This window comes from Pyrus communis, chromosome 1 (assembly GCF_963583255.1).
Source record: "Pyrus communis chromosome 1, drPyrComm1.1, whole genome shotgun sequence".
NCBI lineage: Eukaryota > Viridiplantae > Streptophyta > Magnoliopsida > Rosales > Rosaceae > Pyrus > Pyrus communis.
This window is the reverse complement of record NC_084803.1, coordinates 14,671,322-14,683,021: the sequence shown is the minus strand read 5'-3', so window position 1 is coordinate 14,683,021 and position 11,700 is coordinate 14,671,322. Positions and strand designations below refer to the sequence as shown.

General features: G+C 38.5%; 2 protein-coding genes across 4 annotated transcripts; one reads left to right on the top strand and one right to left on the bottom strand.

The window, feature by feature from the left end:
- The first annotated feature begins 2,985 nt into the window (after positions 1 to 2,985).
- On the top strand, positions 2,986 to 5,926 carry LOC137711249 (protein FAR1-RELATED SEQUENCE 5-like). 2 transcript variants are annotated; one of them, XM_068450489.1, is made up of 3 exons: positions 2,986 to 5,098; positions 5,237 to 5,566; positions 5,696 to 5,926. In XM_068450489.1, the coding sequence occupies exons 1-3, from the start codon at positions 3,356 to 3,358 to the stop codon at positions 5,861 to 5,863; spliced, it is 2,241 nt and encodes a 746-aa protein (XP_068306590.1). In that variant the 5' UTR covers positions 2,986 to 3,355; the 3' UTR covers positions 5,864 to 5,926. The 2 variants fall into 2 exon arrangements, with proteins under 2 accessions (XP_068306590.1, XP_068306584.1); XM_068450483.1 differs by having other exon boundaries at positions 2,986 to 5,566.
- LOC137711262 (diacylglycerol O-acyltransferase 2D-like) lies at positions 5,747 to 9,717 on the bottom strand. Of its 2 annotated transcripts, XM_068450502.1 has the most exons (10): positions 9,317 to 9,717; positions 9,131 to 9,205; positions 8,808 to 8,893; positions 8,470 to 8,576; positions 8,193 to 8,348; positions 7,958 to 8,044; positions 7,572 to 7,669; positions 7,197 to 7,284; positions 6,527 to 6,635; positions 5,747 to 5,927 (listed from the first exon to the last, which is right to left on the bottom strand). In XM_068450502.1, the coding sequence occupies exons 1-9, from the start codon at positions 9,493 to 9,495 to the stop codon at positions 6,534 to 6,536; spliced, it is 978 nt and encodes a 325-aa protein (XP_068306603.1). In that variant the 5' UTR covers positions 9,496 to 9,717; the 3' UTR covers positions 5,747 to 5,927; positions 6,527 to 6,533. The 2 variants fall into 2 exon arrangements, with proteins under 2 accessions (XP_068306603.1, XP_068306598.1); XM_068450497.1 differs by lacking the exon at positions 5,747 to 5,927 and having other exon boundaries at positions 6,384 to 6,635.
- Between the last annotated feature and the right edge of the window lie 1,983 nt (positions 9,718 to 11,700).

Here is an 11,700-nt window from a genome sequence, read left to right as displayed (position 1 = left end):
TTTTGTTTTAGGCCTATTTGATTGAGCGATCTAGAGTTAGAGAGAGGGGTGCGGCAAGCTTTAGGGAGAAGAGAGATTGATTTAATTGTGAGATTTGTTTGATTCACCCTATTGTGCCTTTATTTATAGTAGAAATGGTAAAATATTTCCATTTAGAATTACAACATTTAATAGGTAATCTAATCCTAATGAGAATATATAATACTTTCCCAGATTCCCTAGGATTTACACAATCACATTTCTATTCTAAATATGACTGCAACAGTCTCCCTTGAGTGTGTAAATACTCAACAAACCATCGCCACGACCACGATGACCTTGGGCTCGTGGTTGGGCTTGCCGCCCATTGCCACGACCACGATGATTCTTTTGTCGCTTATGGCTGCTAGAATAGCTCGCATGCGCTTCAGGATCGACGTTCGAGCCAGTGGATCGAGTTTGATGGTTCTTCATCAAAAGCTGGTTCTGCTTTTCAGCAAGAAGTAAAACAGAGATCAAATCCGAAAACTTGGTGAATTTATGTGCCCTATATTGTTGTTGTAGGACAATAATGGTGGCATGGAAGGTCGAATAGGTATTCTCCAGGAGATCTGATTCAGTTAGTTCCACTTTGCAGAATTTCAACAAAGAACGGATTCTACAAACTTCAGAGTTGTATTCATTCACAGACTTAAAGTCTTGGAAGCGAAGATGCTGCTAGTCGTGTCTTGCTTCAGGCAAGTATATGTCTTTCTGGTGATCGAAACGATCGGCCAGAGCAAGCCAGAGGGTGCGTGGGTCCTCCTCAGTGAGATACTCAGTCTGTAGTGCATCATAGATGTGTCTTCGAATGAAGATCATTGCAATAGCCTTCTAAGCTTCGTCAACAGGTTTGTCAGCGATAGGTGCCTCGATGGTAGCTCTAATGTCATTTGCAGTGAGATGGAGTTTCACGTCTTGAACCCACTTCAGAAAGTTTCTTCCGGAGATTTCTATAGCAGAGAAATCGAGCTTGTTCAAGTTCGACATGTCCCTAAAACGGAGGGATAAAATGTGATTAGTTATATGGTAAGTCATAGACATATATCGTATAACATACAGGTTCTATAGACATGTAATGGTTTAATTTATGCATGAAAACTACGGGTTTCATGTGGTATGTTTTGAATGAAAACTTCAGGTTTCAAAGGCACTAAATTTGAAACTACAGGTTCAATTTAGTTTTATGAACAATTAGTTCATAATGAGAGGTTCCTGCAAAAAACACAGAATGCAATAATGGATTTGAGTTGTCTTTAGGAACTCAAGTGTGAGAGCTTCGTTACTACGAAAGTATGTGACGATTCAAAGTATAAAAATAAATTATTGAATCGTTAATGTCCAAAAGTGATCTTCTGGTCAATAATTTTGGATTCATTATCAGATTAATGGACTGCATGTCACTTTTAATTAATTCAATAAATCGGGCCATACAGGGTCAATTGTAGAAGTTAAATTATATTAAAATAATAATATTAGATCGAAAATAGAGCCCCAAAAATAATATGGGCTTAGTGTCGTGGGTAATAGGGCACGGGTTGGGTGCCTTAAATATAAGGCGAGGCCCAAAAAAAGACCTTGGGGTGGTCTGCAGACCACGGTGAAGGGAGGAAACCTCTGCCGCAAGTTTGGTTTCGAAATTTGACCGTGAGGGGGGCATGGAAACAAGCCCAGCACACGCTAGCTTGTGGGCGAGCACGCGGGAAAGCCCAGTGAAAGCTGGGACCTAGGTATTGGGCACGGGAAACTAAGCCCAGCGCATGGGCTGGCTGCTGATGATGCATGTCGTGACACAGGGGGCCCAACAAGCTAGACTTGTGGGCTGTGGACCAGAAACTAGGGCTGCAGGCCCGTGGTTGTGGAGCAGCAAGCCCTACAAGCGCTGCGCAGGTAGTCCAAGGGCATTAGGGTGATGCCATCCCATGGTGAGACAAAAAACATACCTAATTTTCGAACCTAGGGTTTCAGAAAAACCCAAATTTGCTTCTAATTTAATTTTATATTTTGACTCACAAATTCCACATAACAATTTAATTGTGCGATGCATGAAACGAATATATATATTGAAAAATATATGAACATATACAATATATCTATCGAAAGGAAAATATAAACATAGAGGGGTTCATGCATCATGGGGAATGTTTTCATGCTTCGTGGACGTTTCAAATATCTTCATTTATTTAAAGCGTACCTGATTAGTAGAAAACAAATAAGCCTTTGAATGTGGTGGATGATAGTCTCCTCCTATGATGCGTCAATTCCTCAGCTTCTGGCAAGAGCGTGCTGATAACCTGTTGTAGGTCTATTTGATTAAGCGATCTAGGGTTGGAGAGAGAGAGGGGCGCGGCAAGCTTTAGAGAGAAGAGAGATTGATTTAACTGTGAGGTGTGTTTGATTCACCCCATTGTGCCTTTATTTATAGTAGTGGAAAGGGTAAAACCTTTCCCTTTAGGATTACAACATTTAATAGGTAATCTAATCCTAATATGAATATATAATACTTTCCCAAATTCCCTAGGATTTACACAATCACATTCTTATTCAAAATATGACAGCAACAATTTTAACGATTTGTTCTCAATGAAAATATTTTTGATATGAATATATTTTATAAAAAATTCAAGTGAATTTTTTTTAATACATTGATATTTTTACACTAATGATATTTCGCTACTCCATTTGAAATTACTCCGAAGTTCCATCATTTTGTCACTTTTATACAAAGGATATTTCGCTTGGTCTACAATCAAAACATATAAAAAAAAATCGATCAAGTGCATATATATTATAAAATATCAGTAAATATAGAATAAAATATAATATAATATTGACTCAACGCACATCTTTTTTGCCGAGTGTGAAAAGGGTTCTAAGGAAGGATCCAACGGCACGAAACGTGGTAATCCCTGATACTCCTGAAGGTTTCGTCAAGTACCAAATCATCTGCCCTAAACCCCCGCCACACTCCACCACTCCCCCTCCTCTTCCCCCTCTCTTTCTCTCTCACTCACTCTGTTGGTTACTGCTCTGAACGTTCAATTCACGTGCCATCTCGCTCCTCCGCACTCCCGGGCGCTGCCAAAACATCTCCAGAGTGAAGATTTTTGTACCCATTTGCAATTTCTCCTTCTTCCTGCTCAAATGGATCGCCTCCAAGGTTCTAGCTTTCCCTTTAAAATCCAAAATTTCCATCAAAATTATGCATTTTTTTATATTTTCCCATTGGCCCAATTTTGTTCGTTGTAATTTATGATTGAATTGGTGATTTATAGCATTTTGGTTTTAATTTAAGCAAGAGAGAAAGAAAAATAAATTCATAGTTCCATGTGAAAAAATGGAGTTTGAACCGTTGAGCTTGGGTAATGATGATGTTCTTGAATTCGACATGATGGGTCTGGGTTACATTGACCAACCTGTTGACCATGATGACCTCCTTCATGATTCTCCTGCCACTGCTATTCCCACTCCTACTGGTTCCGATGTTGTCAGTAGCGTTGCTATTTTGGAGCATTACATCCCGGAAGGAGACAGTAGCCTTGAACCCTGTGAGGGGATGGAATTCGAATCCGAGGAGGCTGCCAAGGCCTTTTACAATTCCTATGCTCGCCGCATTGGCTTCAGTACTCGTGTCAGCATGTCTCGTCGCTCCAGGCGCGATGGCGCCATCATTCAGCGGTCTTTTGTTTGCGCCAAGGAGGGATTTCGTGTCAACAAGAATGGGAAGTCTGGGTCTGACTGCGAAGGGCGGGCCAAGCGCCCCCGAGCAGAGACCCGAGTTGGTTGTAAGGCCATGTTGGTAATAAAGGTTCACGACTCTGGGAGATGGGTTGTGTCTGCTTTTGTTAAGGAGCATAACCATGAGCTCGTTCCACCTGATAAGGTGCATTCCCTTCGCTCTCATCGTCATGTCTCGGGTTCTGCAAAGTCTTTGATTGATACCTTGCAGGGTGCTGGGATCGGCCCCAGGGGAATTATGTCTGCCCTCATCAAAGAATATGGTGGTATTAGGAATGTTGGCTTCACGGAGCGTGACTGCAGGAATTACATGAGGAGTTGTAAGCAAAGGACCCTTGGAGGCGACACTCAGCTGCTCTTGGATTACTTGAAGAACAGGCAAGCTAAGGACCCTGCATTCTTCTTTGCTGTGCAGGGAGATGAAGATCAGTGCATGGGCAATTTCTTCTGGGTTGATCCTAAGGCAAGGAATGACTATACTTACTTTGGTGACACTGTTACCTTTGACACAACTTACAGGTCAAACCGCTATCGGTTGCCTTTTGCACCTTTCACAGGGGTTAACCATCATGGACAGCCTGTATTTTTTGGATGTGCCCTCCTGATAAATGAATCTGAGGCATCGTTTCTGTGGCTTTTCAAAACATGGCTCAAGGCAATGTCTGGCCAGCCTCCACTGTCAATTACGACTGATCATGATCGGGTGATTACGATGGCCATTACCCAGGTTTTCCCCGAGACTCGACACCGCTTCTGCAAGTGGCACATATTTAAAGAATGCCAAGAGAAGTTGTCCTCTGTGCTTTGTGAGCATTCCAACTTTGAAGCAGAGCTTCATAAATGTGTCAACCTGAGTGAATCAATTGAAGAGTTTGAGTCTTGTTGGCTGTCCCTAACTGGTAAATATGATCTCGGGGAGCATAAATGGCTTCAATCGATGTATGCTGATCGGCAGCAGTGGGTCCCTGTGTACCTGAGGGGCACCTTCTTTGCAGAAATGTCGGTAACACAGTGCAGTGATAGCATGAACTCTTATTTTGATGGATATGTCAATGCATCAACAACTCTACAGCTGTTTGTTAAGCAGTATGAGAAAGCTGTTGAAAGTCGGTATGAGAAAGAAGTGAGGGCAGATTATGATACCATAAACACTGCTCCGGTTCTTAAGACCCCTTCGCCCATGGAGAAACAGGCAGCTGGGCTTTACACGAGGAAATTGTTTACGAAATTTCAAGAGGAGTTGGTTGAGACGTTAACATTTTTGGCAACCAAGGTTGAGGACGAGGAGGCAGGATCCATTTTTCAAGTTGCTAAATTTGGGGAGAGTCATAAAGCTTATACGGTTAGATTTAACGTTCATGAGATGAAAGCATTTTGTAGTTGCCAGATGTATGAGTTTTCTGGCCTTCTTTGCGCACACATCTTGACAGTTTTTAGGGTGACAAATGTTCTCACTCTGCCATCTCATTTCATTCTGAAGCGTTGGACGAGGAATGCCAAGAGTGGTGTCGTGTTGGAGGAACATGCCGGCGATTTGTTGAATAAGCCACAAGAATCTCTACCAGTGCGGTACAATAATCTGCGTCACGAGGCACTTAAATATGTTGACGAAGGGATTACAACTGCTGAAATTTATAATGTGGCAATGGATGCCCTTCAAGTGGCTGCAAATAAAGTTGCCACTGAAATGCAGAACGGCAGGAGAGCGGCCACAACAAATACAGCTGGAAGAGAAGATTGGTTTCGTTTGGGAAATCAATCAAACAATACCTTCGGTGATCATAAACGGGGTTTTGAAACTCTATCCGCGGTCAGTTTCCTTCTGTAACCACTTGAAACCTCTGACCTATATGATAACATTAGAGCTACATCTGTTACGTTTTCATTTTTCGATTCTTTGAGTTGATGGTTAATTTTGCGATTCAATTCGATATTGCAGGATCACCAGGACAAGAAAATGCAGAAACTAGAGCGTCAACTCGAGCGCGCACGACGGAAATGTGAGTCGTATAGAGCTAACTTGCTATCGGTTTTGAAAGATATTGAGGAGCAAAAGTTAGAGCTCTCTGTTAAAGTTGAAAACATTAAGTTGAGAATGAAAGAGTAGTGTTCAATGTTCTCTCTGTTCCCCGTGTCCCCGGCCAGTCTCCGGCATATAATACGCGGCGCACCTGGATATTATATGTGAACAAATTATGGTTAAAACCATGCACCGGTGATACCATTTTACTTATTTTACTACCACACAATAATTTTTGTGCGCAAGCAATTAGGATCAATGTCACATCAAGTAGGGACGAGTGTGACAAACAATTAATTGAAAAATGGAATAAGTGTCTTCACTACGGGCTTCGACCCTATATAAATTATAAACTACTAAATTGATTAATAAAGTATGAATTAATACAAACATAAATATGTTGCTCCAGATGAAGGTTTTGACTACTAGCTAAGACATCAAGAGCGATTTCACAATCTGACTTTATAGTTAATACAATGTGTAATCGCTAAATTTCCCAGAAAATGAATAGAAGAAAAAGAAGAAAAACTAACGAAAAATCTTCAAAAACTTTAGTTTTAATCAAAAGGAAAAAATAAAGGTGTAAATGAATAGTATCAGGAATGACTTTTCAAGGTAAAAATGTCCTTAACTTAAAAGTAAACAGTTCCAGAAGTGTTTCACTAAGATTTTCAAAAAAAAATAAAAAAATAAAAAAAACCCAGAGAAGAGGGAGCTGCATGTATAGGTGTACATAGTTAGAGTACGTACGAACTGTTCAAAGAATTTTCAATTGGAGATCAGCGTGTCCAACACGTGCCTTGTGCCGTTCGAAAAGATCCTGCAGTGCTGCAACAAACTCACCGTGCACTTCATTCACCTGTAAAAAGAAAATAGAAGCATGAACTCCGACATTTTAGCCATCACCGGTGTAGTAGGCCACGAAATTTTCAAACTTCAGTATATATAACTTCGTGGAGCTGCAGCAGCCAGTGACTCCCATCACCCCGATAAACTTCAGTTCATGGATTTCGCTTATGGGATGGAACTAAATCTATATCCAATAGGCTTTTGAATACATTAATAGCTCTTGACATGGGAGGCGTTCCTCAAGTCAACAAGTAATATATGCTATTGCTCTGTAGAAGATACAATATTTCACACGAATGGAGTTTCAATTGCAAAAGAAACTGAAGATGGAGATGGATGTGGTACGGAATAGGCATTGAACATTACAACTTTGGTTTTGAGAGACGTCTTGTTTTTTAAGGCAAGATTAGATGCATTAAATCAAGCATGATGCATGTGGAAGATGAAGTTCGGGGCAACAGAAAGAGTGCTAAAAAGTAAGTTGGAACTGTCCAAGCACAGTTTTCCCATGATTGAATCTTCAGAGAGAACCAAACACATACGTTATGCTCAGTTTTGGTGGAATCCATACCTCTTCCATGCTGGGTTGTGGAGTCTTCTTGACATCAATTGGTTTTCCGACCACCACGTGCATTGGATGACTGTAGGGTACAGGACTTCTGCATTCGAGAAGCATGATATGAACGATTAACAGTTGCCAAAAACCATAGCGTTGCTAACATTCAAACATCACAAATGTACAAATATACATAACTAATTCCTTGTTTGGTTAGAAAAAGAAACAAATCCTTCAATAGTAATATAACTTCTCAATCTAATTTCACCAGAATAGTTTTTCCTTTTGAGATTTAACAGACATACTTTCCAAAGCTAATTGCAAAGATAGAAGTTCTACAATTGCTATTAAGACGATGACGATATAGTATCTTCAACTCGAAATGCATACCCAAATAATCCCCAGAAGAAAACTGGGGTGAACTTGATAGCTCTAGCAAACTTCAAAATCAATTCCCCACTTGGTTTCCACCACTTGTAAACATTTGACTGCAACATGGATGGATCATAAGAAAAGAAATGGGAATATCATTCCATCTTTAGATGAAGCAAATGCATTAGAGATGAGAAAAGTATAATCAGCAATCCCAATAAATGGATGTGGTTTCACATAGAAATTGCAACAAACTAATCTTAATAGCTAGAAAACTGTTGACATCAATACATGTTTGGATCAGAAAAGCCAGCACACAGACGCAAAACAGATACCACGTGACTGGGCAGTAGATGACTTAATAGGTGGAAAAACTAGATTGAAAATGCCAAAAATGGCAATACCTGACCAAAGCAGAAAACTGGAACCAGGGGATTACCCAGCTCCATGGCTATGCGAACAAATCCTCTTCTCGACTTGAGGAATGCTATCTACAAAGTAAGAACGGATTAGCAATTAGAAACGGAATTACAATTGAGAAAACAGACACCAGCTGATTGTCAGATGAGTGCATATAGCAACAGATGACTAGATGAAAAAGTAGAGCAAAAGCACAAGAAAGATTTTATAGATGTAAACCTCACTGCCATGCTCCATATAAAATGTCTCCTGCACTCCACCAGGCACAATGATGCAACTATAACCAGCAGATAAGTGGGAGATAAAATTACTCCTTGTGGCCGGTGTAAGACCCAGCCATGTCCATACATGTCTCAGGAATGGTGTGTAGAACACCTAAACATAATTCCCAACACAGAATCAGCAAAAGTATAGAACATAGATAAGAGACTGTAGGGGAAAAGGTTGAGACATGAATTGAAGAAAGAGTGGTGCCAACTAAGCGAAGATGTCTTACCGCGCTACTCGCAAGGACCTTAATTTTGGGGAGAGGCAAGAACCCAGTAAGGTCAGCAAGTGCAACAACACCAATTGGCAAAACCGAATGTGGTTCATAACCAAAGACTGCATCAACCAAAGATAGCCAAAATGCCACTCCTATTATTAATTCATCACAGCTTCTAACGTGATATAAATACATTGGGAAACATGCAAAGGTTTGACCATTCACAAACTTTTACTAAAAAATAGAACTAGAGGGACACTAAACCGTGGTTTATGTCCATTTAGTGTACTTCGGTTTTATTTTTGATTAAAAGTTTGTAACCGGTTCTACTTCCATAAAAGAGGAGATACCATAAGAGCGATTAGGATCAAAGGCATTGATGTCCTCTGCGTACAGAGTCACGGGAAAATAAGCACAGGCATGCTTACATATGTACCTGAAAATCCAATCCAAACCAACATAAATTACTTTTATACGTGTCAGTTCCGCTTTGTGCAGGACGTCTTGTCTTTAACTAATCCGATACTGTAAATAAAAAGCCTAAGCTCTACACCCTAAAACCATCAACGTCACTAAATATTATCAAATTTGAAATTAATAAATTGCGCAAATGACGTCTCTCAAAAACCAGCAATCCAATTCCCAAAGAGCCCGAAAAGGGTGCAACTTTTACCTGGAAAGCGATCTTCCTAGTTTGCTCTTATCATCAACTGGGATGATCATAAACAATACAAGCAACCCAAGTACACTGGAAAATTTCAAAATTTCACCAAATAAATCAATAAATTAATGACAAAATTAAAAATTAAAAAAACCAAATTAGGGGAGAAAAAAAAGCCTAAGAAAGATGAACACTTACAGAAGGGCCTTGGAGAATGGAAGGAAGAAGATTGTGAAGAGAACCAGAGCCGCGTTGAAATGGATTGTACCCAGCCAAATACCCAGAGCCAGAACCATGTGCAAAACATTTGACCCGAATATTTCTCTGCCTTTGAAAACCGCCATCTTCTGAGATTCCTCCTCCTTCATCTCCACCATTTCTGCTTCTGCAACTTCTTCTTCTTGTCCTTTGGGAGCAATTTAATCCGACCCAACAAATTAAATTGTTAATAAAGATGGAGACTTGGGCGGGTTCGAGAAGATGTGGTCACTGTTGGCATCGGTGTCAGCTGTCACCGTCCCAGCTCCCTTCTCTCAAATGTTCTGGGTCTTTCTCTGTTACGCGCATCATTGCATCACTTTCTATCGGTGAGGCAAATAAAAGACCAAGAAAGTGAGCAAAACAGACTCGTCCACCAATTTTTTATTTAACAAATTTGGTACAACCATCTCCACCCTACGACAATGTTTCATGTTTACCGCTGCTGTTAAATAATACAGTGTCAATTTTATACGCCACGTTCTGCGGTTTAAATATGTTTTTGTTACAAATTGAATTTAAGATTTTTCAATTAACATTACTTAACAATAAAGAGTACTATTACTTGATCGTATTACTAAGTAGTAAATTTTATTTTCATTTTTAACCATGATGCAATTTCGCCGTTGAAACCAGCACTTATTTTTGTTTAGTCATTTGATTATTGTTCCAAACATTTATATATTTTTTATCCAAAAAATTGTGTTGGTATTTACTTGATCATAATTATAAAACACTAAATGATTTTTAATTTTAGTAAGTTTTTACAAGATGATCTTTCGAAGAGTATATGATAAATGAATAAATTGGATCATGTAATACACGATCGGGTAGACGAATTGAGTAGTTAACACTTTTATAAAAAGTGAGGTTTTTTTTTTTAAGTGCATTTTTGCTTAGCACATTTAAGTGGTAGTGATGCACCTTATTAATTACTGTTAGATGAGTTTAAATCTCGAGATTTGTTGTAGATAAATTAAATCAAAATCATCCAACGATAATCAATGATGTAGTGAGCATCACCATCACTTATGGATGATGAGCAAAATAATTCCACTTTTGGTTTACTTTCTTTATCTTCTTTATTGAATTTAGGGGTATGTGAATTTTTTATTTTCCACACATGTCTCTTAATTTCAGTCGTCGAATTTTGAAATTAAAGAAAATCAAAATCAAAAGTTAACAGCGAATTTATGAGAACTTAAAATAAATGTGTGAATAGCACCACCTTTGGATTAAATTTCAAAATGGCGTGAGTGATATGCCTATGTTAGTATTATAGTAAGAAAAATGTTGATAATATCATTAACTATAATTCATTACCAATCTTAGCCGAGATCCAACTTTCCATTCAAATTCTGTCATTTTTGCCTATACGTGCGATTGGTTAAATTTGAGAGAATTTGAATTAAAAATTCTATTTAGATTAGTTTAATCACATAATTATTATATTGAATTTTTTTTCTTAACTACAGACCTAACATACAACTTACAAGACATGTAGTTCTTAAAGCAAACAGGGAATTTGATGCAAAGCCGAACGCAATATCGTTTTTGAATTCATACAACAGATCTCATTTATTATGATAAAGCTTTAGGGTGGTGTCATCCTCATACCTATTTTTACCATCCATACATCTCTTGGTAATTTATGTCATTTGATATTCTTCAATTCATTTAATTCAACGATCAGAAAGTGAGAATATTGTGTAAAAAGTAAGAAAAAATGTGTGAATATTACTACCCAAACTTTATTGTTGTTGTTGGCGGTCAACTACATATCTAACACGTTACCACACCACAAAGATACTTTATGCAAATGGATAATGTTCTTTACACACTTATGTTTATTTTTTACATATCCTTATTAACATTTGGTTAATAATATTTTTTAATTTATTCGATCTAAAAATGTAAAATTAAAATACATATATTAATGAGTAAACATAAATATGTGAATAACATAATCAACCTTTTTCCAAAACATGACGAACATGCAGTCGACCAACGCTTGACCAACTTTTCACAACTGTACCAAATTCCCAACGGCAGTAATGACTACTATTCAACGAAAGACCATAGTTTTGCTTCACCCCGCACGGAACGTCCATTTTTCACATGTCATTGAGGTGGACAGTCTGTCATCTTATTTCTATATTCTTTCCGTATCCTTTTATTTGTATGATTACGATTAAACCACATCAATATTTTATATTCCTATTACTTATTGTTTTATTATTTTTATAAAAAATTAATATAAAATATTGACGTGGCTTAACCGTGACCACACATCACCAGAGGGCATGGAAAGTATGGAAATGGAA

Excerpts from the sequence above, each read along its gene's own strand:
- LOC137711249 (XM_068450483.1), top strand. The coding sequence starts at position 3,356 with ATGGAGTTTGAACCGTTGAGCTTGGGTAATGATGATGTTCTTGAATTC. Across the intron at positions 5,567-5,695 it reads GTTTTGAAACTCTATCCGCG|GATCACCAGGACAAGAAAAT; the intron begins GTCAGTTTCCTT and ends TCGATATTGCAG.
- LOC137711262 (XM_068450502.1), bottom strand. The coding sequence starts at position 9,495 with ATGGTGGAGATGAAGGAGGAGGAATCTCAGAAGATGGCGGTTTTCAAA. Across the intron at positions 9,206-9,316 it reads CCATTCTCCAAGGCCCTTCT|TGTACTTGGGTTGCTTGTAT; the intron begins GTAAGTGTTCAT and ends GAAATTTTCCAG. Across the intron at positions 8,349-8,469 it reads AGGTCCTTGCGAGTAGCGCG|GTGTTCTACACACCATTCCT; the intron begins GTAAGACATCTT and ends AATTATGTTTAG.